This window comes from Trematomus bernacchii, unplaced genomic scaffold, assembly GCF_902827165.1.
Source record: "Trematomus bernacchii unplaced genomic scaffold, fTreBer1.1, whole genome shotgun sequence".
NCBI classification, from domain to species: Eukaryota; Metazoa; Chordata; class Actinopteri; order Perciformes; family Nototheniidae; genus Trematomus; species Trematomus bernacchii.
The window spans coordinates 9,425,866-9,453,525 of record NW_022987342.1 but is presented as its reverse complement, the minus strand read 5'-3'; the positions used below and the strand labels follow the sequence as shown (position 1 = coordinate 9,453,525).

General features: G+C 45.8%; 1 protein-coding gene and 1 long non-coding RNA gene across 2 annotated transcripts; both read left to right on the top strand.

Moving 5' to 3' along the window:
- The first annotated feature begins 30 nt into the window (after positions 1 to 30).
- Positions 31 to 27,145, top strand: LOC117481343 (excitatory amino acid transporter 3-like). Its single transcript, XM_034128995.1, has 13 exons — positions 31 to 37; positions 1,073 to 1,213; positions 1,667 to 1,759; positions 3,435 to 3,552; positions 7,257 to 7,299; positions 7,379 to 7,441; positions 7,554 to 7,735; positions 24,135 to 24,242; positions 24,368 to 24,490; positions 25,548 to 25,739; positions 26,122 to 26,256; positions 26,367 to 26,474; positions 27,099 to 27,145. Exons 1-13 carry the CDS (start codon positions 31 to 33, stop codon positions 27,109 to 27,111), a joined length of 1,326 nt encoding a protein of 441 aa, XP_033984886.1. The 3' UTR covers positions 27,112 to 27,145.
- Positions 14,269 to 14,742, top strand: LOC117481075. The gene is made up of 3 exons (XR_004555699.1): positions 14,269 to 14,358; positions 14,445 to 14,534; positions 14,626 to 14,742. It is a non-coding gene; the product is annotated as an uncharacterized LOC117481075 (long non-coding RNA).
- Positions 27,146 to 27,660: the final 515 nt, after the last annotated feature.

Sequence of the window (27,660 nt, the reverse complement as noted above, 5' to 3'; positions counted from 1 at the left end):
GAAAAACAAGTGACGTATTCTAATGGAACCATGATCTGTGAGAGGTGAATAACACAATTGCACTAAATATTGATTTCATTGATAGAAATAAAAAAAAATAAAAAGGGTTTCTGACCCAGGAATATTATTGCTGTTACAAAACGAATATAACAGGAGGGTTAAGAAGTAAGAATGCAGTAAGATTTAGGGTCTTGTTTTTAGAAAATGTATCTTCAGTATCTTGTTAAGTCAAAGACTCTTGAAAACATCTTATTTTCAGTTGTAGGCCCTACCTCAGATGAAACGTTTTTTTTACATTTTATTGGAAATTCACCAACTGACATCAGAAAACCAAAAACTTTGGAGAATTTTTCATTCCTGATCTTGGTCAAATATAGCTCAAAATAGGTTTCCCCAGCTAAATATACCATTTTATTTCAATAAATCTTAGCAAGCAAATGTTCAGCTGTTCTATTGGCAGATTTCTTTACACACCTTGTTTTCATTCTTTTTTTACCAGTTTTTTCGCAGCATTTTTTCCAGTGACAGCATTTCATTTTACATTCTATCTTTAGCTAAACTATTAGTTACAAAAATACAACAAACAACAAAATATTCATTTTAAAGTCACTTTGCACTTAAAAAAGGTATTGTGAAGATACACGAGAACCGCCTCCATAGGGACGGTCTATTTTTCAATTTTCCTTTGGAATAAGCAGAATGATGTAATGTGCCTCTTACTCATTCTCTAATTTGAATATGGCTGTCTGTGGACACTGTACAAGTAAACATGATTAAACAGCACTATCCCTTGGAGAGTTTCCATCATTGTATTTACTAACAATATATTTACATTTCATTTTGAGTCAACCACTGTTATCTGATCATCATGTATTATTATGTTCATTAGCATTTTTCATATACAGTATCTGTGACCATGACAACAAAGAATGACTTAATGATTCATTCTGTGTTGTGTTTGACAGAATTTGTGCAAATACAAGGGAATTAAACCAGACGCAGAACTCTGAGAGCTCTTTTAAAACCCTTTCTCTGTGTTGGAGTTCTAATATCTCAATATACTGTCTCACAGGCATCATTTTGGGCGTGGTTCTGAAGATATTTGTCCCCATGTCAAACATCACCATCGACTACATCGGATTCCCTGGAGACATTTTCATGCGGGTTCTTGAGATGGTCACCATTCCTCTAATGGTGACAAGTGTCATAACAGGTGCGTCATTCTGGATCTGTCATGTAATAATAACAATATATATAGCCAGACTAACTATTTGACTGTTGCTCTACTTTTCATGACACTTCAGCAGTGCATACATCAACTAATAAAACAAATATTATATATGAGTATAGGTTAAGATGGTAAAATATAAAGTAATTAAAAGTAACTCTACTTTTACCATGTGATGAACACATTAATGCAGCAATAATTATATTCCACTCATTTATTATATAGGATACACATAAGTATTTTTACTTTTGGTATTTTAGTATATTTGAATGCCAATACTTTTATACTTAAGACTTTAAATGCAGGAGTTTTACTTGTAACAGAGTGCTTTAACACTGTTGTATTTCTACTTTTACTCAAGTAAAATATCTGAGGATGATGAGTGATGTGAACAGTCAGAAATAATTGTACTAATGCTGATGTTTTAATTTTTAAAAGGAGTCTGTAGTATGACTGCTGGCTCCTCCAGAAAAATCTCCATCCGAGCAGCAGTATACTTCATCTCAACTACGCTGGCGGCTGTGACGATAGGTAAGGGAAATACAAAACTTAGAATATAAACTCATTTAGTTTCGGCACACCTCACACATCAGAGCAGCCAACAATGAAAAAACTGAAACATTGACTTTAAAGGTCCCATGTCATGGCCATTTCTACTGATCATAATTCCATTGTTGAGGTCTACTAGAATAGATTTACATTGTTCAATGTTCCAAACTCACATTGGTTTCTCATACAGCATCTCTGTATAGTATGTGTATTCACTCTCTGTCCTACACGGCTTGTTGGAGCTCCTGCCCCCCCTCCCTGTGAGCCCAGTGTGCTCTGATTGGTCAGCTCGCCCACTCTGTTCTGATGAGTTCACCACCGTTACAGCGGAACATCAGTGATTGTGTGTTACAATGGCGTTAGCAACCAGAAAATGACACCAGCAATGACAAACAGATGAGAATGCTGCGTGGGGTCTGGGTGCCGTGTTGGCGGGACGTTGCGGGGCTCGCTGCTCCGCCCTGTGGGGCTCGAGGAGCGGACAGTGTGAGCTGGATTACTGGTGTCGTTTCCTGGTTGCTGCGTGGGGTCTGCGAGACAGCGAGACACCGCGAAACTCAGCCTGAGCACACACACACACTCACAGAAATCCGCGGAGCCGCGGCTGAGAAAAGATAAGGCTGAGTGAGTGTGTGTGTGTGAGGAGTTCCACGGATTGGTCCATTTGGACCTATGGTTACGTCACCATACTCAGGAAGAAAAAAATGGAAAAAGAGAAATCCCCAACGAGGCGTTCTGGGGCAGCATAGACAGGTATTTTCTGTGTTAGAGTTTTACTCGCTACAGGGTGTACTTTGAGGGTTTGTGACTTTGCAGACCGTTTACATGCATAAAAAGCTACATAACACACAAGGGGACAGGTAATAACCGGAAAAGCATGACATGGGACCTTTAATCAAATGTATTATGTCAACAAATTACACAAAATGGTATTAGGTAAGTTAAAAGCAATAACATTAAGTTTAAATAAAAATATGTCAATCTAATATTTTTGCAAACTAATCTAATACAATAATAATCTTTTGACATTAATTAAAGTCAACGTTTCAGTTTTCTCAGTGAAGGTAAAAGTAAATCCTACCCTGATAAATGTTATGATGTTCAGTTTGTGTTAAAACTCATTTATATTGTGAAATAATATTATTTTGGGTATTATTTTTGGTTGCTGGATGGACAAACTGAAAGAAATTAGAGATGCTATGATTGGTCGACTCATATCTTTGTGTTTGGGATTGAAAAAACAAGTCATCAAAGGCATCATGTTTGAGAATCTAGGGCAGTCATTTTACACAATTTTCTGGGTCATTTAATCAAAAATTAAAACCATCATTATTTGCAGGCCAAATTGACAAATTGAAACAGCAACTGCTTTCTGAGACAGATTCAGCCGAAACAGAAGTCCGAAGTTATTGAAGGTATGCAGGATTTACTGCAACGCTGTGAAATGACACTGCAATGGCTTTAGCAAACAAATTGTAGTTAGGTTATTTTCACTGTACGATTGAAACAGTTCAAAGTGTTTATCAGCACTCTCTGTCGGGGGGACATCGCAAGTCAGTTTGGTAAATACTGTAATCTTGATATTGTATAGTGCTGTATTCAGTCTGTATGGACCAATCAAAGGTAGACGTGTTCAGTCCTGGATGGTGTGTTGCAGGATTAATTCTGGTGCTGTTGGTGAAGCCTGGGGTCGGTCAGAATGACCCGATGCGTGGGCTGGATGAAGATGATGATGGAGCCTTATCCACACTCGAGGCCTTGATGGATCTTGTCAGGTGCCAAGAAATGTTTTCTTTACATATATTTTCTAGGGCTGTCAGTCGATTAAAATATTTAATCGCGATTAATCGCAAATTAATCGCACATTTTTTATCTGTTCTAAATGTACCTTAGAGGGATATCTTTCAAGTTTTTAATACTCTTATCAACATATGAGTGGACAAATATGCTTTATATGTTTGTTTATTATCATTTGAACAATGACAAATATTCTCATGAATATTAAACACAACAACCTCTGAACATTACAAATATTCGCTTCAATTCAACCTGGAACCTCTCTCATACAATAATTGTGTGTGTGTGTGTGTGTGTGTGTGTGTGTGTGTGTGTGTGTGTGTGTGTGTGTGTGTGTGTGTGTGTGTGTGTGTGTGTGTGTGTGTGTAGACACTGTGATGGATCGTTGGAGCTATGTGCAGCTCAAGGCATATATGCTCCAACGGGAGCTGCCTGGATGCTGCAATCATGTTGCGCGCACTATCCGTGCTGAGTGTGCTGACTTTTCGTACAATGTCCCACTGTCTGGCTACCTGCATAAAGTCAAGTGCTCGGCGCAGTTGTCGGCGAAATGTCATTGAAACAGCTCCTTATATCCGTTAGCGCAGCTAGCTAGCACCAGATGCTAACAACAACAACACGTAAGGTGTGCCTCGCTTGCGCGAGTCGCACCACACATACACACTCCCTCCCGGTCCTCCCGATGGCCAGTCCGGGCCTGCCAGTGAGCGTGGAAGTGTGGTCTGCCACAAGCGGGCGGTAGGAGCGGGGCTGTCAGCATCAGCTTGTCGATGGTATTTTAAACGCCATGCGCTCTGAAACTACGGCGGCCGAGGACAAAAAATACACATGCGTTAATCGCGTTAAAATAATTAGTGGCGTTAATTTTTTTTTGCGTTAACGCGTTATTAACGCGTTAACTTGACAGCCCTAATATTTTCACATTTATAATCATTTAAAAGCAGACCATTATTTTATTTTATTTATAACCATCATGGCCCCTGATAGACCACCACACATTTAAAGGGCCCATGTCATGGCCATTTCCACTGATCATAATTCCATTGTTGAGGTATACTCAAATAGATTTATACTGTGTAATTTTCCAAACTCACATTGGTTTCTCATACAGCATCTCTGTAAAGTATGTGTATTCAGCAGTATTCACTCTCTCCACTAAACGGCTCGTTGGAGCTCTTGCCCCCCCCTCCCTGTGAGCCTAGTGTGCTCCGATTGGTCAGCTCGGCCACTCTGTTCTGATTAGTCAACCACCAGAGAGGCTCCGCCCATGTCTAACTGCTTTTTTCGGCTCGCTCTCAGCGGAACAACAGTCTTATAATGGCCTCGGTACAGCCGTATATTTTATACGCTAACTAACCGAACTGTACCTACAACTGTTGTTATAGAAGAGTAAGTTATTTTTACCTGTAATAAACTACTACTGTTTGATGAGAAATCAAATCATGGTTTGCTATATATGAATGATATGTTATAGGAGCAAATAATTCAGGGAAGAAAGGATAGGCCTACTAAGTATTTCCATCAAACTTTATTTTTAGAAATGTACAAAATGAACATGCGTAAATATACATATATACACTGTATATCATCCATTCCTCCCCTTATAGGTGTTTTTGGCATCTTGCCTATCGCAGCTTTGTAAGCGGCTGCCGGGGCTTTTTAGGACGAGGCATCAGAGTGGGTCATCCCGTGTGTGTGTTGTCCGCCAGATACGCCAGGAGTTTCCTGATCTGGCTGGACGAAATCAAATGCAAATCACAAAATATTAGAGAAACTTAGTTGTTTTAGATTTGTTAGTAGTAGTTGTGGTAGGAGTGTGTCTCTGAATCTGTCTATCTAATCAACACAGTTTGTTTTCCCGAGCAAACTAATGTCTAGCTCCGTTTTTTAGCTCGGTAGCATACACGCTAGGAACGCCAGCTATAATGTAATTACGTTTCGCGACTGACCGTACGGTAAATCACCCGGAGTATACTGTCTATGAGTATTTCGTGTGTGAATGCAGACATTCTCCTGCTATGAGATACATGTATGTAAGGCCATCTGCTGATATTAGAGTTGATATATGGAAACGCTAGCAACTTAGTTAGCCCAGTTAGCACTGTGTCAATGGCTTAGCAGTCCGACACACGTTTACACATTTAAACAGTCGTGGTAGATACCTTGTTTGGGAGACATTCCTAACGAAATGAAGTGCCAATCACAAAATATTATTGAAACTTAGTTGTTTGATGTTCGTCAGCTTGCCACCTGGATTACAATGCTAATCTACGTTTGCTAGTTGTTCAGTGTAATATGCTATACTATACTATGAACAGCAGATAGTGGTTCATATTAGGCTATCAAGAACATGTTTACAATTGCAATCTTATATGGGCATTCTGCTACATTCATTGTAGCTGGCATAAAAACAATGTTTTCCCGAGCAAACTCATGTCTAGCTCTTAGTAGCCTTGTTGTTTAGCTCGGTAGCATACACGCTAGGAACGGCAGTTATAATGTAATTACGTTTCGCGACTGACCGTACGGTAAATCACCCGGAGTATACTGTCTATGAGTATTTCGTGTGTGAATGCAGACATTCTCCTGCTATGAGATACATGTATGTAAGGCCATCTGCTGATATTAGAGTTGATATGGAAACGCTAGCAACTTAGTTAGCCCAGTTAGCACTGTGTCAATGGCTTAGCAGTCCGAAACACGTTTACACATTTAAACAGTCGTGGTAGATACCTTGTTTGATAAATACACAAATAACAATGCAAACTTACACGTTGTGTACCCGAATCTTCCCCTGCTCCAAACGGTCCAAACAAACAAGGAATAGCATCGTCCTTCAGTTTCAAATGCTGTGCATATCCGGCCTCAAACTGGGCAATGTTTTAGAAGCTTTCCTCTGTGAAATGCCGCGCACACAGTAACGTTCTTCGAACCTCTGAAGGAACAGTGTTAAACAGAAATTTCAACCACTGACTTCGTCGTGGTTCTTCCGTCGGTAGGACAAACAGCTCAGATTTCTCCTCACATTTCAGGAAACAGGTCCTTGGCATTGGCATGACTGGATCGATTGTGAACTGAACCAGAGCTTCCAACAGTAAATGTTAGGCTGGCAGAGGGTGCGGCCAGCGCCGCTGGGTGTGGCCATAGCTCTTCCGGATTGATCCATTTTGTTCCGGGTACCGCATGACATCATGCCGTACCCGGAACTAAATGGAAGACTCAAGTGGGCAGTGACGTATCTCCAACGAGGCGTTTTGGGGAGGTATTTTCTGTGTTAGAGTTTTACTCGCTACAGGGTGTACTTTGAGGGTTTTGACTCTGCACACCGTTTACATGCAGAAAAACCTTCATAACACACAAGGGGACGGGTAATAACCGGAAAAGCATGACATGGGCCCTTTAACAACAAATAATATAAAACTAAAATGTTGTGCAAAATTACTTATGACTACAAAATTGGTTTTATATTCTATGTTGTTAAATATATATTATATATATTTACAATTACTATATATGACTATATATTTATAATATTTTATGCATGCCTCTTAATTAATATTTGCTATTTTTGGCTCTTTACTTTAGCTGTAACAATATAAATGTTTCCCTCTGTGGGACCAAAGGTATTCTGATTACTCACCAGTTTGCTAAGGTGCATTTGTGTGTGTTCTTTTCTTTATAGGAACATGGTGCCCATAAATCTGGTTCAGGCCACCTTTCTTCAGGTATGGCTTATAACTCAGACTTTGGATGTACGGCCCATGAAGGAGACAGAATAATATTCCAATGTGTTATTATCTTTAGTACAAGACTCGGAAGGTGAGGTTTGAAGTTGCTGAAATTGACGAAGAAACTGGCCTGGAAACGGTAAACACTTTTCACATTGTCTAATTTTATTTAGAAGTTTCCATTCACATGGATAATTGCTAACACATGAAGTTGGATGCCTTTTCTTACTGAGTTTCTGATCTTCTTTCAGATAAGGACAGAAGTGCGTCTGATTGGTGAAAATATCGAGGGACTCAACACTTTGGGCCTGATCGTCTTGTCTGGTATTTTTGGAGTGGCCCTCCGGAGCCAGGGAGAAAGTGCCAAACATGCTGTGGACTTGTTCATTGCCGTCAAGAAGTCCCTCAAACATCTGGTTGTATTGGCAATAAGGTACAACATATAGGAAGAAAACCTCTGCATAATAGAATAGAATCGGAGGATGAAACGTAGGGTTACGTATGGTAACCCATGTTATATAAGCACAGCGGAGCCCTCTACTGGACTCTATGGGTACTCCCCTCAATCCTATCTATGCACGCATTCTTTCACTGAGACTCATACCCGTAGCCGGCCCCCTGGGCGGGCCTACCTGAATGCGCGCGCATCCACTGCATAAGAGGCGGCCCCGCCCGCTCACTGCTATCCCTTTACTTTCTCTTTTAGCTGAGCAGCATAGGCAGCAGGGCTCCATAAGTAGAGGGCTCCGCTGTGCTTATATAACATGGGTTACCATACGTAACCCTACGTTATATCTCTCACAGGCTCCGCCCTCTACTGGACTCTATGGGTACAGGGGGCGGAGCCCGACGTATACCCGCTCTGCTGTCCCGCGAGAGTACTGCTCCATCCCCCTGTTTCAGACCGGCTTTCTGTTTAGCAGCCGCTGCGCCTCCCTCACCTCTCCCTCGGCCAACGCCAAGGAGAGAAGAAAAAGAGGCTGCGACGGGCCGGGCACACCCTGACGCACTTACCCCGCGGAGGTGTGCCATAAAGTAGAGAATCTCCTCCTCCTGTCTTAATGCAGGGAAAAGGAAAACCTCCAGCCCCTCTGGGCCCATCTGCGCGTTACGTCCCCCGGAGCCGGGGGCCCGGGAAACACAAGCACATTACGTCCGGGGAGGGGGTCAGATGCCCACTGACCCACAGCCCCCCTCTCTCTCCTCACCAGTCCTGCGTTGCTCCAGCAAGCACAGACGATGAAAAGGAGCCAGACATGTCCAAGAGATAAAACTTAATGAAGGGACCTGGTGTTGACCAAGACGCCGCCGTGAATATGTCCTCCACACTTACGCCATTAAATAAGGCTGTTGATACAGCCACGGCTCGTGTAGAGTGTGCACGGACTCCCGTGGGGAAGGTCTTCCCCGCCTGTCCGTAGGCATGTGAAATGCATTCACAAAACCAGCCTGCCAGGCGTTTCTTGGACAAAGCTTTTCCAGTTACCCCACCGCCGAAACACACAAACAGCTGTTCTGTTAGTCTAAGGGCAGCCGTGTGCTCCACATAACATGCCAGCACACGCACCGGGCAGAGGAGGTGCAATTAAGCCTCCCTCGCCCCACTATGGGGGGGAGATTAAAAACCCCCAACTGAATAGCCCTCGACCTGAACGTACTCCTTAGGCTCTTAGGCACAAAGGAGGGGTTCGGTCTGAGTGTCGCACCGCTTCGGTCACCCCGGATGTTTAAACAACTCGGGTGCACTGATAAAGCAGTTAACTCAGACACTCTTTTGGCTGACGTTAAGGCAAGTAGCAATGCTGTCTTCCATGACAGTGCTTTCAGGGAACAGAGCTCCAGAGGCTCAAATGGTCCTGTGACCAGAGCCTCGAGCACTAGCGGCAAGTCCCACTGCGGGGCAGAGGCGCGCACCACTGGGCGCAGCCTGCTGACCCCTCGCAAAAACCGCGACATCAGCGGCTGGGCAAAAACTGACTTGTCGCCAAATCCCTCATGGCAGGACGAGATGGCTGCTGCATACACCTGTGGAATGAGCAAGCCAGCTGTCCACCAACAACTGTAAGTACGACAAAATAGACCCCAATTTACAAGATAGGTGCTCTATTTTTCGCTCCTCACACCATCGCAGGAATCCCAGCCACTTCGGCCTGTAACAGGCTGTGGTGGATCCCGCTCTAGCTGCCTGGATAGACTGAATCACACTATCAGACAATTCCTCCCGTCTCAGCCTCTACCCCTCAGGAGCCAAGCCTGGAGGGGGTGGCCTAGCGTGGGTAACGCCCCGATTGCACCTGCCTCCTGGGAGATTACCCCCCAAACTTGGGGAAGCGCCCAAGGCTGGCCCACCTTCATCTGTGTCATCTCCGTGTACCACAGCGCCCCTACGCGATTCGGTGCTACTAGGATGATTGACAGACGCTCCCGCCTCACTCTCCCCAAGAGAGGGAGGATGAGACGTAACGGTGGAAAGGCATTCATTTCATTTCATTTCAAACCTTTATTTAACCAGATTGGTCCCATTGAGATCATGGATCTCTTTTTCAAGGGAGACCTGCAGCATATAGGTTCCACATGAAACATAAAACAATAAAGGACATCATACATTATATTTACAGGATACATTTACATAGTTATAGACATTTACAAGTACCCATAGTATCAACGAGCATTTCATTTAGCCTAGCTTTAACAACATGCAGAGGAATGAGATTGCTCAGTTTCAATTATTGCTGAAGATTGTTCCAAGCAAGTGGAGCTGCGCACATAAAAGCTGTCTTACCTAAGACAGTCCTTGCTCTTGGCACATCTAACAATACTACATCATGCGATCTCAGACAATAGCTGCTTGCAACTCTCTGTGTTATCAGAGAGCAGATATAATACGGGAGTTTACCCAGGCATGAAGCAGCTTCTTTGGCCATGGCTCGTGTGCAAATGCGTCCACCCCCAAAGGAGGGTCGTCGCTCCGAGCCATGGAGAACCACAGTGCGCAGTGGGTGTTGCGCCGGCTGGCGAACAGATCCACCTCTGCTGTCCCGAACCGGGCTCAGATCTGCTTCACCACCTCTGGGTGAAGCGTCCACTCGTCTGGCAGGGGTCCGCCCCTCGACATGAGGTCGGCCCCCCTGTTCTCCAGACCCGAAATGTGGAGGGCTCTCAGAGATAACATTACCTCCGCAGCCCATAACCACAATTTCTCCTCCATGGTCAACAGAGCGGCGGAGCGGAGCGCCCTGCCTGTTGATATATGCCACTGTGGTGCTGTTGTCGCTCCTGATCATTACATGTTTCCCCTGAATTAAGGGTTTGAAATGTTGGAGGACTAATATCACTGCCTGCAGCTCTAGGAGGTTGATGTGCCGCGTCTCTGCCAGAGACCAGCAACCTCCTACAGCTTCCCCTAGGCAGGTTCCTCCCCATCCCGTTCCGGATGCACCCGTGAACACTGAGATGTGGGAGATCCCAGTCCCAGCGGGGACCCCCTCCGGAGATGATCCGGGGACCCCCAAAACCGGAGGTTGCCCCTCACCGAGGGGGGAATGGTCAACAGCCGCCGTTTGTGTTTCTTGAGATCTAAACACAGGCTGGAGAACCACCTCTGCAGGCGGCGCATATGCAGTAACCCCAGCGGGACCACAACGTGAGCCGCTGCCATGAGACCCAGGGTCTGCATAACAGTTAAAGCCGTCACTGTTGCCCCCTGTCGCAGCCTGCGAACTGCCTGTAGCAAGGATGCCTGTCTGCTCTCTGACAGGGTGGCGTCTAGCCTGCCTGCATCGAGCACCACTCCCAAATACAATACCTGTTGTTGAGGCATGGGGGCGCTCTTCTTCCAATTGACCGCAAATCCTAACTCGGTTAGATGTAGCATCAATTGAGCCGTATGACACATTGCCCATTCCCTGGAGCTGGCCATAACTATGAGGTCGTCTAGGTAAAAGAATACTCTCATGCCACCTCCACGCACTTGCTGAACGTGCGCGGGGACAGGGAGTAGCCGAACGGCAGCCTGTTGTACTCATAGGCCACCCCCTGGAAGGCAAAAACGTAAATACTTTCTGTGTTTCGGAGCAATTCCGACAAGAAAGTAGGCGTCCTTCAGGTCGATGGTTGTAAACCAATCGCCTGGCTGCACCAGTTCCATTAACTGTTTCACAGTCAACATCTGGAACGTTTTGCGTACAATGTGAAGATTCAAACCACAGAGATCCAGGATGGGCCTGAATTCGCCTGTTTTCTTGGGCACCAGAAAATACAGAGAATAATGCCCCCTCTCTCTCTCCCGTGTGCGCACAACAGACACCACCTGTTTTCGCACTAAAGTCTGAACCTCTGTTGAGAGAAAACCTATCTCCCTTTGGGATGATAGCTTTGCCTCTTTTATGCCTGTAAACGGGGGAGGGGTGCTGGAAAACTGGAGTGAGTAACCCTGTTTCAGCGTCCTGTCCATCCACTCCGTTAGCATGCATCTGTGTTTCCACTTCCCGTAGCACTGTGTCAGGGGATGTGCCATTAATTGTGGGGCCCCAGCAATAAAGCTGTGATATTCCCTGATGACCCGTCCCGCCGCAAAATCTCCCGTGAAGGGAGCATTTGCCCATGGGGGGTCGACACGGAAAGGGCCGACTCTCTACTGAGGTCTTTGAACACAGCATGGCACATTCCCTCGGGAGCGTGCGCTCCGCCAAGATGTTTTCACCCGAACAGTGAAAAACAACAAGTGGAGCCTGCTTTACTGAGGTCTTTGAACGCAGCATGGCGCACTCCCTCGGGAGTGTGCGCTCCGCCATGATGTTTCCACCAAAACGGTGAAAAACATCATGTGGAGTCCTCACACTTGGCTTTAATTGTTTCCTAACCCTGTTACGCCTGCCATAATGCCCCTGTAACCGCATAGTGCGGTTTTCACTCTCACCCGCGCATGCGCACTAGCTGCCTCCTTTTCTGGAGAAACAACCTGGGCAGCGAGTGGGGAAACTGTACTGAAAACATTATGTGGCTGTGTGGAAAGCAGAGACACTCAAACTGGAATACATTTTATCACTGTAAAGGACGATTTAACCACAAAAGGATCATAGAGGGAGAAGGCAGGATTTGCCCTCGCGTCCTGGCCGGAGAATTCCCCTCTCCCGCCGCCAGTCAACTCCTGGAGGATGGAGCTCCCCACCCGGTACCCCTGCGCTGCGGTGGCACCGGAGTGCGGACCGGAGGAGGAGCCCGACGGATTCTGTTGGCTCCGACCCAACACCTCGGGACGGACCGCGGAGGCAGAGGGCGCTCTCGGGACTCTCAACCGACGCCTCTCTCTCTCCGTCTTACCACTGCCGGACGCACTCCCCCTTGCGGGGGGGCCTGAGGGTGAGTCAGTGGCAACATGCGGCTGAGCTGAGCCTTCTCCACTTCCAGGCGGTTGAAGCGCTGAATGACCGAGGCTATCGATCCGAAAAGCCCTTCCGTGGCAACGGGGGCCCCAAGGAGATCATCCCGGTCTTTCTTAGCCAGGGCAGTCAAACCTAACCACACGTGACGCGACGCCACGGTGGTCAGGGCCATCACCCGACCGGCTGCGGTAGCCATGCCGTGGACCAGATTATTCATCTGGCCCACGCAGCGGTCCGAATAATCACTCCCGTCCTCAGACGGGAGGGGCGGGAGTGTCCTGCTGAGGAGAAATCAGCGACACTCCTAACACACCCAGATTATTGGCCGCCGCCGCCATCTGCACCCCAAGCTTGAATATTTTATCGAGATACTCAAGCATCTCTCGGTCACGCGGCAGCGGGGGCAGGGGCCTTCTCCCCTCTGCCCACCCAGCTGCCTGCGGAAGCAGATGCGCCGCCAGGCTATCCTCCAGCGGGGGCACACCGAAAACACTCCGTGTCTGGGTGGCCCTCCACCTTGAGGATTCCTGCCCAAGTAGCCACCGTAGCCTTCGTTTTTAGTGGCTGCCGCCACGTGGCTTCCACACACCGCCAGATGTCCGGCAGAGGGGGTGAAACGAAGGCCGGCTGTGCTGGACGGCCCGTGCCGTAGAAGCCCTGACGCAGGCGGCTCACCGGCCTCGGAGGTATTGGTGGGGAAAGCGGCAAGCCTGCACGCTCCGCCGCCATAGCCATCACCGCCGAGAAGTCCTGACGAGCCGGCCTCTGCTGATGGCCTTCCTGGCGGTCAGCGGAAATCCCGGACGACGAGGTGTCATCATCGTCGTCCGCCTCTCCGATGCCTGGACCCGTCCGGGCTGCTGGGACGGCGAAGACGAATGGCACTCCCTGCACGAGGTCTTCCATCTCCAGCACGTCGAGCTCTGGGTCTTCCACCGGCGAGACGTAACACCCCTCGAACACCGCCACTCTGTACAGGCGGCTGGACCGGGTCAACATCTGACATGCGCTGCAAGTTGCCGATGGAGGCAGGTTAGCTGCCGCGTGGTCAGACCCCAGACACTCGATGCATCGAGTATGGGGATCATCACCCCCGATAGAACCCGGACACGAAGGACACGGGCGCTCGTCAGGTGAGTCCATATTTAATTTTGTCCGAAAAAAAACAACTGTTCTTTTTATCCTGTTTAATCTCTCGCTCAGTTACTCAATAGCTGCTTAGCTGAAAGAGAAAGGGATAGCAGTGAGTGGGCGGGGCCGCCTCTTATGCAGTGGATGTGCACGCATTCAGGTAGGCCCGCCCAGGGGGCCGGCTATGGGTATGAGTCTCAGTGAAAGAATGCGTGCATAGATAGGATTGAGGGGGGTACCCATAGAGTCCAGTAGAGGGCGGAGCCTGTGAGAGATATAACCCTCTTTATTGGTCACACACACATGCAAACAGCACACACAGTGAGATGTGGTCTCTGCTTTTAACCCATCCTAGTGTAGCAGGATGAGAGTCCTAATCCCTTAGAAAGCATATTCTCCTCTTTTGGCTCTTGTGAGCATGTCACCACCAGGGGGCACCCTATAAAAGGGCAGAGGTTTCTAGCTGGCTGTCTCTTGTTTGTTGGTACACAGACCCGCCCCACTTGCGTGTTTGCCGTGTTTGCTTCCGCCACCGGTGCAGGTATGTTGCAGTTGCATTGCTCGCTTCAGGAAAGGTTCTGCAATTTGCCAGCGTATTGATACTTAGCCCTGCTTTGCCTCACCTAGTGGTGGATCCTCCAGATGCAGCCTGTCAACGCAGCCATAGAAAGCATGAAGCTCTCTCCTCTCTGCGTCATCGATAGGAAAGCCTGATCGGTATGTGCGCTGTACGGCGATCTATTTAGTCAATCCACCTCATTACTTTTATTGATATTAACGCTGTCTTTGTATTTATTCATAAACCTAGGGCCAATCCAATGATTAAGGGACATCTGCTGTTTTGCTTCACCGGATAAAGTGTATTTATCGGCACAACTGCTGTTGATCCTGCCTAAATGTTTGGGCTGCTGCTACTGTGTTGTTGCTTCTGATTGCTGCTTCTGGCCAGCTTTGCGTCGCCTACTGCGGAGGCTCGCTCACCAGTTAAAGTGCTGCTTTAACTGCACGTCCTTCCTGCTGCCTTGCTTGGGCCGACACTCGAAGTGTGGAAGTAATTGAACTCTGGGGCTAACTCCCCCCTATAACTTGTCCTTACTTTGGCCAACTTGATTTAAATTAGTTTGTTTATTTTATTCTAGTTAATTGTTTATTTTGTTTAACTGAACCTTGTATCTTGTGATTTGTTTTATTCTTAAATGTTTACACAAGTTATCTGTTTATGAGAACATATTTGCTATTGTGTTTGTTTATTACTTTGATTTACTTATTTAGCCCCCATTAACTGCATTTCCCTCTTTATTCCCCTACTTAGTTACTGAGAGCTGAAGGTGGTGGTGCTGGTGTCCAAGGTGGTGGTTTTCCTCTCTTCTTTTGTGTGTGATGTGCTCCCCCGGGATTTGATTTCCTGCACGTATGACTGGGGTGATTTAAGTTTGGTTCGTTTGGGGATCCTTCCACTCACTCGTCGACCCTATCCCCCCACTGGTAAGCCTCAGCCCCTAATTCATTTTGTTTCCCTTTGTGCTACAGCCCTGTGTGACTGTTTTAAACTGCATTTTAAACTATTGACTTGTGCTAAATAAAATTGTATATTTTTGATAAATTGAAACCACGTCTCCGGCTCCATTAGTATTCGAACCTATGTGTCCTCTGAAAAAGTGTTAACATTTCCTTGGGTGAAACTCCCAAGGTGGCGTTGTCGGAATTGTGAATGGTGTAATCAAACCAACTTGAACAAATACATTCACCTACCCTCCCCTCTGCGGCTACTGCCACAAACTGGCGTCGTCGGCAGGATTTACTTTTTGAGAGCAGAGACGTGTGTTTCAATTATTATTATTATTATTAGTGTTGTATTGTGGCCATTGCTAGAAGCTAGTTTACCCTGTATTAAGTGTTTTATATTGTGTTCCGAAGCAAAACAGCAGTTGGTTTCTTGTGGACCTTTGGCAAGTCAGTGTTTATTATTGTGTATTGCCTGGCTATTTTGGTGCCCTATCTCCACTGAATTAGCAACGGTGTAGCTATGGAGGGAGAGTTACAAGAGTTGAGGGATTTAGTTGCCCAGTTAAAAACAGCCAATGAGAGGCTGTTGCAGGAACGAGCTGTGGAGGTGCCTGGTCCTAGTGCTGCCCCTTTAACTGCTACTGTTCCCCCTTCTAATCCTTTCAATGCTAGTGCCCCTTCAGCGGATAGACTGGTTTTTGTGCCCCGAGATAGGAAATGTCCTATGTTTAGGGGGAGATCAGGAATAGGGTTGAGTGAGTGGATCGAGGAAGTACAGGCTTGTATGAGAGCGCGCCGTTTGGCTGTATCCGATCAGGCATTTTTCTTGTTTGACCATCTTGAAGGAGAGGCCCGTGATGAGATAAAATACAGAGCAAGTGCAGAGCGGGAAGACCCTGTCAAAATAATTGCTGTGTTGACAGAGCTGTATGGTTGTTCTGATTCTTACGTAGCTTTACAAGAGGCTTTCTTCTCCCGACGGCAGCAAGAAGGGGAGACTTTGCAGGAATTCTCCCTTGCGTTGCTTAGTCTTATGTCATCTGTAAAGCAGCGGGCGCCTGATGACATGCAAAATGCAGAGGTTTTGCTACGCGACCAATTTGTAGAGCATGTCATTGATTGTGCATTGCGACGAGAGTTAAAACAGTTTGTGCGTCGACAACCTACTGCGGCATTACTTGATGCTAGGGCGGAAGCAATCAGGTGGGAACGTGAGGGTTTGCCTGGTGGCAATAGGGGCCGAAGTCACTCTGTCCCTTCAGTTCTTGGTCTACAGTATGGAGTTCAGGGTGGTCCTCAGGTGGTGACTGCCTCACAGGTGTCTGAACTGAGTGAGATGAGAGAGATGCTAAAACTCCAGCAAGAGCAGCTTAACACGCTTACTCAAAGCATTTCTCGTTTCCAGGGCTCTCAGCTGCGCAGTCGCCCCCCCTATAGTGGCCCCATCATTTGTAGACGTTGCCAGCTATCCGGTCATTTGGCCAGAGAGTGCGATGGGGTACGTGCTGCTCCTCGTGCTCGGCCGTCCTCACCTGCTCAACAGTCTAGCGGGCAGCGTCGTTTCACTCAGCCATCGGAAAACTAGCGCCCGCCGAATTGCGGAGCCACAGTTCGGGGGGTGGAGTCACAGGCACAGGAGAAGCTTCTAAGCTCATGTCTTCTTGTCCACATTTAGATGTAAGGATGGGTGGAGTTAAGGTTCCTTGTTTGGTAGATACTGGGTCCATGGTGTCTACAATCACAGAGAGCTTTTTCCATCAGCATTTTGAACCCTGGGGCCAGGAGAGGCTCCAATCTTGTCACTGGCTGCAGCTCAGAGCAGCCAATGGGTTGGCCATCCCTTACATTGGCTACTTGGAGCTAGAAGTTGAGCTTTGTGGAAAGGTAATGGCAAGCTGTGGTGTGTTGGTGGTGAAGGACCCCCCCGGTGGTGTCTCTTCTGCAGTCCCTGGTATTCTGGGGATGAATATAATTCGCAGATGTTACAAGGAGCTCTTTGGCCAGCATGGTTTGGCCTTGTTTTCTTTGCCTCCTGTATCGGAGGCCCCCGAATCATTCATTCAGGCTTTGCAAAAATGCCATCAGGCCAGTGTGCATGCCCATCCTGACATTTCAGGAGGGGTAAAAGTGCATGGAAGGAAGGCTTGTCGTATCCCTGGTGGCATGATGAAGATTGTTGCAGCCACATGCTCAGAGCAGTACTCAAGTGGCACTGTGTTATTTGAGCCCTTGGATTCGGGTCTTCCGGCTGGATTGCTTGCCTCTCCAGCTCTGGTTCGGGTGGAAAGGGGCACCGCCTACATCCCTATTGTGAACGTAGGCTCCGCAGACGTGTTGCTGTATCCCCGCACACTCGATGAAGTTAGGCTAGTCAACTTGCCTGTTGGTGTCACCGAAGTACCATCCTGTGTGGCCAGAGTGGCATCCCAGGCTGCCTTTCCCTCTGTGCCTGACCAGCTGGATGCTCTAGACCTGTCTTCCTTGCCTGCTGAAGAACAGGTTAAGGTACGGTCTCTTTTGACGAAGCACACATCTGTCTTTTCTGCTCACGAGGGGGACTTGGGTTGCACCACCTTGATCTCTCATGACATCCCTCTTCTTGATGACGTCCCCGTGAAGCAACGCTATAGGCGCATTCCCCCGTCTGAGTACGAGGTAGTGAAGGAGCACATCAACCAACTTCTTGAGTCACAGATCATAAGAGAGAGTTGCAGCCCCTACGCATCCCCCATCGTGCTCGTGAAAAAGAAGGATGGTAGCCTGCGCATGTGCGTAGACTACAGGCAGCTGAACAGCAAAACCAGGAAAGATGCTTTTCCTCTCCCCCGAATCGAAGAGTCCCTTGATGCGCTGGCCGGTGCTCGCTGGTTTTCCACCATGGATTTAGCCAGTGGGTATAACCAGGTACCAGTTGCAGAAGCAGACCGGCCAAAAACGGCGTTTTGCACCCCGTTTGGCCTCTTTGAGTGGAATCGGATGCCCTTTGGACTCTGCAATGCTCCTGGCACTTTCCAAAGATTGATGCAGCGGATCTTCGGGGACCAACAATGCCAATCTTTGCTTTTATACCTTGATGACATCGTGGTATTCTCTTCCACCATGGATCAACATCTTGAGAGGTTGGAGGTCGTGCTGAGAAGGCTACAGCATGAAGGCTTAAAGGCTAAGCTCTCAAAGTGTGCTTTCTTCCAGCGAGAGGTGCGTTACCTGGGCCATGTGATTTCTGACCAGGGTGTCTCTACTGATCCCAGCAAACAGGAGGTGGTAGCCAGTTGGCAGCCCCCCACTACCATCTCTGGACTGCGGTCGTTCCTTGGTTTTGCCAGTTACTACCGTAGGTTTGTGGAGGGCTTTGCCAAATTGGCTGCCCCTCTACATACGTTGGTGGCTGAGTTGGGAGGCACCAAGTCCAAAAGGAGATCAGAGCGTGAAATCGCTGGGAACTGGACTGAGGAGTGTCATAGGAGCTTTGAGGCTCTCAAGACAAAGCTCACCACGGCACCTGTGCTTGCCTATGCTGACTTCTCCCTCCCATTTATTCTGGAGGTCGACGCAAGCTTTGGTGGCCTCGGAGCTGTGTTATCACAGGAGCAAGGTGGTAAGGTCAGGCCCATAGCTTATGCCAGCAGAGGTCTGAGGCCCACTGAACGCAACTCTGCCAACTACAGCTCCATGAGGCTGGAGTTCTTGGGGCTCAAGTGGGCCATGACCAAGAAATTCAGGGAATATCTGCTTGGTCATAAATGTGTTGTTTTCACTGACAACAATCCCCTTAGCCACCTGTCCACGGCAAAGCTTGGAGCCACTGAACAACGTTGGGCAGCCCAACTTGCGTCTTTCGACTTTGAGATTAAGTATCGCTCTGGTAGAAGTAATGGAAATGCTGATGCCCTGTCCCGTCAGCACCCACCAGGAGTGCAAGATCTTGAAGCTATGCTCCCTAGCACGTTGCTCCCCTTGCCTTTACGGCAAGCCTTGCCAGTGGCAAAGGCAACACAAACGGCTGTCATAGCCCTGCCTCATCATACACAGTCTGATATGGAGGCACTTCAGCAAGCGGACCCTCTCCTTCAGGAACTCTTGGTGTTCTGGAGAAGGAGGCAGCGTCCTAGCAATGATGAGAGGAAGCAGTTGTCCCGGCAAGCATTGGCACTGCTCCGCCAATGGGACCGGTTAGTTGAGAGGAGTGGGGTCCTCTATCGCCAGATCTTTCGCTCTGATGGGGCTGAAGCAGTTCTGCAGCTGCTTTTGCCAGCTGCTTTGAGAGAGCAGGTGCTCACCGAAGTCCACCAGAGGCATGGCCACCAAGGTATTGAAAGAACCTTGGAGCTACTTAGGCAGCGGTGTTACTGGCCAGGTATGTCCTCCGAGGTGGTACATTGGTGCAGCAGTTGTGAGAGGTGTCAAATTGCCAAGGACACTCGACCAGCGGCTCGTGCTCCCATGGGACACTTGTTGGCTTCTCGACCCAATGAAATTCTGGCGATTGACTTCACTGTCTTGGAACCCACCTATAGTAGGTTGGAAAATGTCCTTGTAATTACAGACATTTTTAGCAAGTACACTTTGACCTTTGCCACCCGTGACCAACGAGCCTCTACTGTGGCTCAAGTTCTGGTCACAGAATGGTTTTCAAAGTTTGGTGTCCCAGCCCGTATACATTCGGACCAGGGTCGAAACTTTGAGAGCATTCTTATCCAACAACTTTGCAGCCTCTATAACATTGAAAAATCTCGCACTACTCCCTACCATCCGGCGGGCAATGGTCAATGTGAACGGTTCAACCGAACCCTTCACAACTTGCTGCGTACTCTGCCTGTGTCTCGGAAACAGGATTGGAACTCCTGCTTGCCACAACTACTGTATTCTTACAACACTACTCCCCATCAGTCAACTGGTGAATCTCCATTCTTGTTGATGTTTGGACAAGAGCCAAGGCTCCCAGTTGATTTTCTGTTGGGTAGAGTCCCTGATCCAGTCGCTGAATCCATGAGTGGATTCAGGAGCATCAGGCAAAATTGCAAATTGCCTTTGAAGGAGCTCAAGAGAGGTTAAAAACTGCAGCAGAGCGCAGAAAGAGGTGCCATGACCAGTATGTCAAAGATGTCCCATTGAACGAGGGCCAGTTAGTTTGGTTGCGAGATTGTGGTGCAAGAGGGCGCCATAAGATCAGGGATATTTGGAGTTCTGTCAGGTATATAGTGGTGAAAGCACCAAAAGGCGGTTCGGTGTACATGATTGCACCGGCAAACGACCTGACCAAAACCAAACGGGTCCACCGCACTCTGTTGAAAGCTGTGGTTGGAACCCACTCTCCAGATGATGTCCCTGTCCCTCTCTCAATTCCTCCTGACTCACCACAGTCAGATGGTGAGCTTTCCTCTGATGGTGACCTATGGGTTTCAAGAAATGAAGCTCCGAACCCTCGTTCTACCAGATCAGCTGTGGTGACCCAAGAAACCCCTTGGTTGCTGTTTCCACCATCTGACGAAGCCTCCATTGAGGCCGGCCCTTCGGTAGCTCTCGCGGCCATGCCAGAATTGCCTTCCTCCCGCTTGGCTATTCCTCCAGCCACTTGCCCTGATTCTAGCGCAGTGACATTGCGACGGACAGCACGGTCAACCGCTGGGCAGCATCCTAATGTCCATCATCTCCCGAGAGTGTTGGGAGAATTGGTGCCTGTGGCCGAAAACTCTCCTGGTCCCGTGTCTAACTCTGTGTCGGTTATCTTTAGACCTTGGAACTAGGTTGGCTAACATTGGCTTGGATTCGTTCATCGTCGGGCCGACGATACAAATAGGGGGGGTAGATTGTAGCAGGATGATAGTCCTAATCCCTTAGAAAGCATATTCTCCTCTTTTGGCTCTTGTGAGCATGTCACCACCAGGGGGCACCCTATAAAAGGGCAGAGGTTTCTAGTTGGCTGTCTCTTGTTTGTTGGTACACAGACCCGCCCCACTTGCGTGTTTGCCGCGTTTGCTTCCGCCACCGGTGCAGGTATGTTGCAGTTGCATTGCTCGCTTCAGGAAAGGTTCTGCAATTTGCCAGCGTATTGATACTTAGCCCTGCTTTGCCTCACCTAGTGGTGGATCCTCCAGATGCAGCCTGTCAACGCAGCCATAGAAAGCATGAAGCTCTCTCCTCTCTGCGTCATCGATAGGAAAGCCTGATCGGTATGTGCGCTGTACGGCGATCTATTTAGTCAATCCACCTCATTACTTTTATTGATATTAACGCTGTCTTTGTATTTATTCATAAACCTAGGGCCAATCCAATGATTAAGGGACATCTGCTGTTTTGCTTCACCGGATAAAGTGTATTTATCGGCACAACTGCTGTTGATCCTGCCTAAATGTTTGGGCTGCTGCTACTGTGTTGTTGCTTCTGATTGCTGCTTCTGGCCAGCTTTGCGTCGCCTACTGCGGAGGCTCGCTCACCAGTTAAAGTGCTGCTTTAACTGCACGCCTTCCTGCTGCCTTGCTTGGGCCGACACTCGAAGTGTGGAAGTAATTGAACTCTGGGGCTAACTCCCCCCTATAACTTGTCCTTACTTTGGCCAACTTGATTTAAATTAGTTTGTTTATTTTATTCTAGTTAATTGTTTATTTTGTTTAACTGAACCTTGTATCTTGTGATTTGTTTTATTCTTAAATGTTTACACAAGTTATCTGTTTATGAGAACATATTTGCTATTGTGTTTGTTTATTACTTTGATTTACTTATTTAGCCCCCATTAACTGCATTTCCCTCTTTATTCCCCTACTTAGTTACTGAGAGCTGAAGGTGGTGGTGCTGGTGTCCAAGGTGGTGGTTTTCCTCTCTTCTTTTGTGTGTGATGTGCTCCCCCGGGATTTGATTTCCTGCACGTATGACTGGGGTGATTTAAGTTTGGTTCGTTTGGGGATCCTTCCACTCACTCGTCGACCCTATCCCCCCACTGGTAAGCCTCAGCCCCTAATTCATTTTGTTTCCCTTTGTGCTACAGCCCTGTGTGACTGTTTTAAACTGCATTTTAAACTATTGACTTGTGCTAAATAAAATTGTATATTTTTGATAAATTGAAACCACGTCTCCGGCTCCATTAGTATTCGAACCTATGTGTCCTCTGAAAAAGTGTTAACATTTCCTTGGGTGAAACTCCCAAGGTGGCGTTGTCGGAATTGTGAATGGTGTAATCAAACCAACTTGAACAAATACATTCACCTACCCTCCCCTCTGCGGCTACTGCCACACTAGTACCAATCTAAATTAATATTAAACAAACTTGTTCCTTCCATTTACAAGTCCCTAGAGTATTTTCTGTGCAGTGTTGAAAGAAGTACTCAGATCCTTTACTTAAAATTCAGTGTGCGAAATACCCGTCAATAATCGGGGGTTCCCTATCTCCCGTTTATTGCGCAATATACCGGTCGAAGATTTCTCAATATGCAGTAGGCCTATACAATATTTCATGGATGCAAGCCAAGACAATCAGTAGTCTATATAGCAGCATTTCTCAACCGGGGCGCCGTCTGGTGTCTTCAGGGGTGCCGTCAAATTATTATATATTCTGACGTTCATATGAATGAATGAATACGCGACCGTTAAAGAGCCGTCTGTTTGCGATTCTATGTGAGGAAATGCTTTTGCCAGCCAAAATAGAAGATATTTGTGAATACATGTTTTGAATGATGAATACTGGACATAGTAAGCTTAAAAACTGTTTATTGACCATTGCAAGTGACAAATAAATATTATAATTTGAGACCCCCCTCAAATGTAGCTGTTGAGGCTTTCAGGGGTGCTCAGGTGTTAATCAGGGGGGTCGAGCTCCCCCGGACCCCCCCGTATTTCGCACACTGCTGCAATTGAAAAATACTCCGTTTCGAGTCAAAATCCTGCATTCCAAATCTTACTTAAGTAAAAGTATTATCAGCTAAATGTAATTAAAGCATAAAAAGGAAAGTACTCATGCTGCATAAAAAATGCCTTTATGTATGTATATACAGTAGTTATATTTATATATGTGATAGTATTGTTGCATCAAGTAGCATTTTACTGTTACTTTTCGTATAATATTCAAATAATGGGACTATTTTGTGACTTAAAGAGTTCGTCCACTTCCAAAAATGTTTATAGATGCATTTTGTTAAAAGTAGTTAAAGCTGTTAAATAGATGTGGTGGAATTTTAATTAATTTTCCTTTTAAATGTACTGGAGGAGAAGTACCTCAGAATTGTACTTAAGTAAGGTACTTGAGTAAATGTGTGTTAGGGAATAATTAGCTTAGGTATTCAACCTTTGACCCAGTTCATTGTTTTCTCTCTTTACTGTCTCCTTTCCCATGGCATAGTTCTACGGCCTTGGGTATTGCTGCTATCTCTCTTAAGGAGGGGCAGCTTGGGCGCATTGTTGTTGCCAGTCTATGACAGAGCACAAGCCGCCATGAGGTAGTTTACTGTTCAGGGACGTAGGTTCCCTGGCGCACATTCTTTCCTATGAGAGCTCTAGTTAGATTCAGGGTCCATATTGCTTTAGTCTCACTGATAAAGAATGTTGATTATTACACTCCGAACTAGTTAAAACCTCGAGCTGCAGAAGAGTTCTTCAGAGTTGGTTTGGCAACCGTTGTGTCAACTCGTGACACACCACCTGTCTTGTCAATTCTCCGGCCGTAACTCCAAATAAACCACCAGTGTTTGCCATCAAAGCTCCAGCTCTCGTCGTGCCTCTCTGAGTCCTGACTCTTCATTGCTACAGAAGTTTCCCCCACACTTAATTACTTCCCACCTCTGTTCCTGTGACTTTTCATTCTAATATTTCCTTTTCCAGCTTCATGCCACTAGGAGTGCTGTCCATGACCACCAGCTATGTGGTTGAGGTTGGGGACTGGGAGACAGTCTTCAAACTCTTAAAGTTCACGGCTGTTGTCGTTTTTGGGTATGTTATCTTTCTTTTGCACTTTTAGCAGATATTGCAGTTGAGTATGCAAACCGTTTTCACTGCTGTCAGTCATTGTTTTCGATGTGGTTTGTATTCACTGGGAACTTTCTGCCCTTTTTCAGGCTCCTCATCCACGGAGCATTGGTCCTGCCTGTCATCTATGTCCTGTGTACCAAACAGAACCCCTTTCCTTTCATCAAGGGGGTCATGCCTCCCATAATGAGAGCCATGCTCATCTCGCGCAGGTAGGAACATTTGATTTCAATCCGGCCCGCGGGATGACTTTGCAAAGTATTAAAAAATAAGACATTGACTGCTGATATTGATATTGGTGCACTTGTGAAGGCTAAAAGAGGCCACCTTTCAGGAGCAAATTAAACAGTGAGTAAATATAAAATGATGCTTCAGACACTCCTTGAAAAATATACATCTGTGAAAATGACAGTGCTGTAAAGTAGCTAATAACATTTACTATAGTTCTGGACTTTAGTACAATTTTGAGATACTTGAACTGTACATGATTTATTTATTTTTTTGCTGCTTTTTGCTTCTACTCAACTACATTTCAGAGTTAAATAGTTTACTTTTACTCCACTACATTTATTAAAAACTCCTTTAGTTACTTTACAGATGTGGCTTAATGATGTGAAATGTAATCAAGTGTTAAATCAGACTTTAGTTCCACCTGGAGTAAATTCACAAGCTACCCTGCAGTATACAAAGTCATTCAAACTAGCTGCACCTTTACCAGCTTTGAGAACACTTTCATGATCAATCATTATAAAACATATCAGATATATTATTCTGAAATGGACCAATCTGCACAATGACTACTTTTACTTTTGCTACTTTAACTATATTTTGATGCTAATACTTTCGTACTTTTACTTGAGTAACATTTCCTACACTCTGGTACTTCTACTTTTGTATGCACATGTGTAAATGATCAGCTGAAGCATAACAATTGTTGATATTGCACTTATTTTTCTTAGGAAATGTTAGGTTGTTCATAATGTTTTGAGAAAAAGATAGTTCATTAAATGTGAACATTTTCAGAATGTACTCATTTGCACTAAAACAAAGGGAACAATCTGGAGTTGTTGTTATTTATAGGTTATTAAGCTATGACTGTACTCTTCCGGACCCCTTGAGATCAAATTGGGCTGTATGTGGCCCCTGACCGAAAATGAGTCTGACGCTCCTGATTTAAAGCCTTCAACACGATAGTATCACATAGAGTTTTAAGATTGAAAGGGAATATATGGATATTGAAGAAGAACTAACAAGGTGTTCTGTCCTCAGCTCTGCGTTCAGGCTGACCTTTCACTGCTGTGAAGAAGTCAACAAAGTGGACAAGAGGATCACGCGCTTCATGCTGCCCATCGGGATCAATATGAACATGGACGGGACAGCCCTTTACGAAATATCAGCGGCAGTGTTCATCGCCCAACTGAACTTCATCAATCTGAACTGGAGCCAGTTAATAACCCTCTGGTAAGTCTCAATTCATTCTTATCTTCTCCCCCAGCACACAGACTGAAGTTAAAGCAGTGATGTTAAAAGGGTGCATAGTGCATACTATCTTTCAAGATTTCAGATTGTAACATATTTAAACAAAACGTTCATTTTGGGACCCAGAAACATTTTTTAAATAATTAATTCACAATCGTTAAATGTATTTTTTTTTTAAAGCTAAACTTCAGCACCTTTTAAAAAGTTTATCTGTGAATATCTTTCTTTAATTATACGCCTACATAGAAATCCACATTTTTGCATAAGGATTGCTCGTTATTCTACATTTTTCCATAAGGACTCATAGACGTCAATCTTTTCCACTTTTTCCACTCCTCTTACTCATGTTGTGTTCCCTCTGCAGTCTGATCGTATCAGTGTCCAGCGTGGGAGAAGCAGGCATCCCAGCTACAGGAATGGTCACCACTCTCTTTATTCTGACCGTCATTGGGATCCCTGCGAGGGATGCTTCCCTTCTGCTGGTGTTAGAATGGCTGCTGTAAGTTAACCCATAGCGTGTTTTGGAAAGGATGCTTCCCCTGACCTCAAACAGCATGGTGTGAAGAGGCTCATACCCCCCCCCCCCCCCCTCTGGTGTTTGTCTTTCAGAGATCGTCTCAACACTGCTGTTAACGTTCTGGGAGACTGCATCGGCGTGGCCATTGTCCACCATTTGTCAAGAGCTGAACTGGCATTAATGGACATACAGCAGCAGAGGTAGGAGAAGTACTCAGATCTTGTACTTGAGTAAAAGTAGAAGTACCAGAGTGTAGGAATACTCTGTTACAAGTAAGAATAGACAAGTATTATCATCAAAATATAGTTAAAGTAGCGACAGTAAAAGTAGTCATTGTGCAGATTGGTCCATTTCAGAATAATATATATGATATGTTTTATAATGATTGATCATGAAAGTGTTCTCAAAGCTGGTAAAGGTGCTGCTAGTTTGAATGACTTTGTATACTGCAGGGTAGCTTGTGAATTTACTCCAGGTGGAACTAAAGTCTGATTTAACACTTGATTATATTTCACATCATTCATCCATATCTGTAAAGTAACTAAAGGTATTCAATAGATGTAAACGTAAACGTACACCATTTATCTCTGACTTGTAGTGGAGTAGAAGTACAAAGTAGCAAAGGATGGGAATACTCAAGTAAAGTACAAGAACCCTCAAAATTGTAATTAAGTACAGTAGATGTACTTAGTTACTTCCCACCTCTGGGCAGGAAAAGGTGAATTTGAATTGAAAACACATAGTACTCTGATGTACCCCTTTTAATCAGATATTTGATATGTATCGAAAACATGTGACAAATACTCTCTTTTAATGTTCGACAGGAGGAGAGCTTGAGGTCCAGGTTCATACAATAAAGAGGAGGACCCGGACACCATGAGGAGTTATTAAGTGCCAAGGATGAGTTTTTCTTAAATGTTTTTCTTAAAATGTCACATATTTGTTGTTACATGTTTTGCATTTTGATTTAAGAAACATGTAATTTGATATAAGATTGTTGCAAAGAATGTAAGTATTGTATTAAGTGAATTTGCAGCAGGCAAGGTTGATTTTAAAATAATTCTTTGAGTGCAATGCAGTGTTTCTCTTTGAACTATTTATTTATTTATTTCTGTCACCTTTATTGCATGATTTTGTCTTTTTTTGAATATTGTATTTAGTTTATTCACACTACCAATGGGTTGATAGTGCAATGCAGAGTATCTCTTAGAATCCTTATTAGTTCTTTGCTGTCACCTCTATGCATATGTATATTTATATATACAATGATATAAATGTTTTGTATATCATTTTGTCTCAGGTGGATTTTATTCAGTGCATTCACAATATGAACACAACAAACATTTGGAGTGATGTTTTTCATTGTATTATAATATGTTCTTCTTA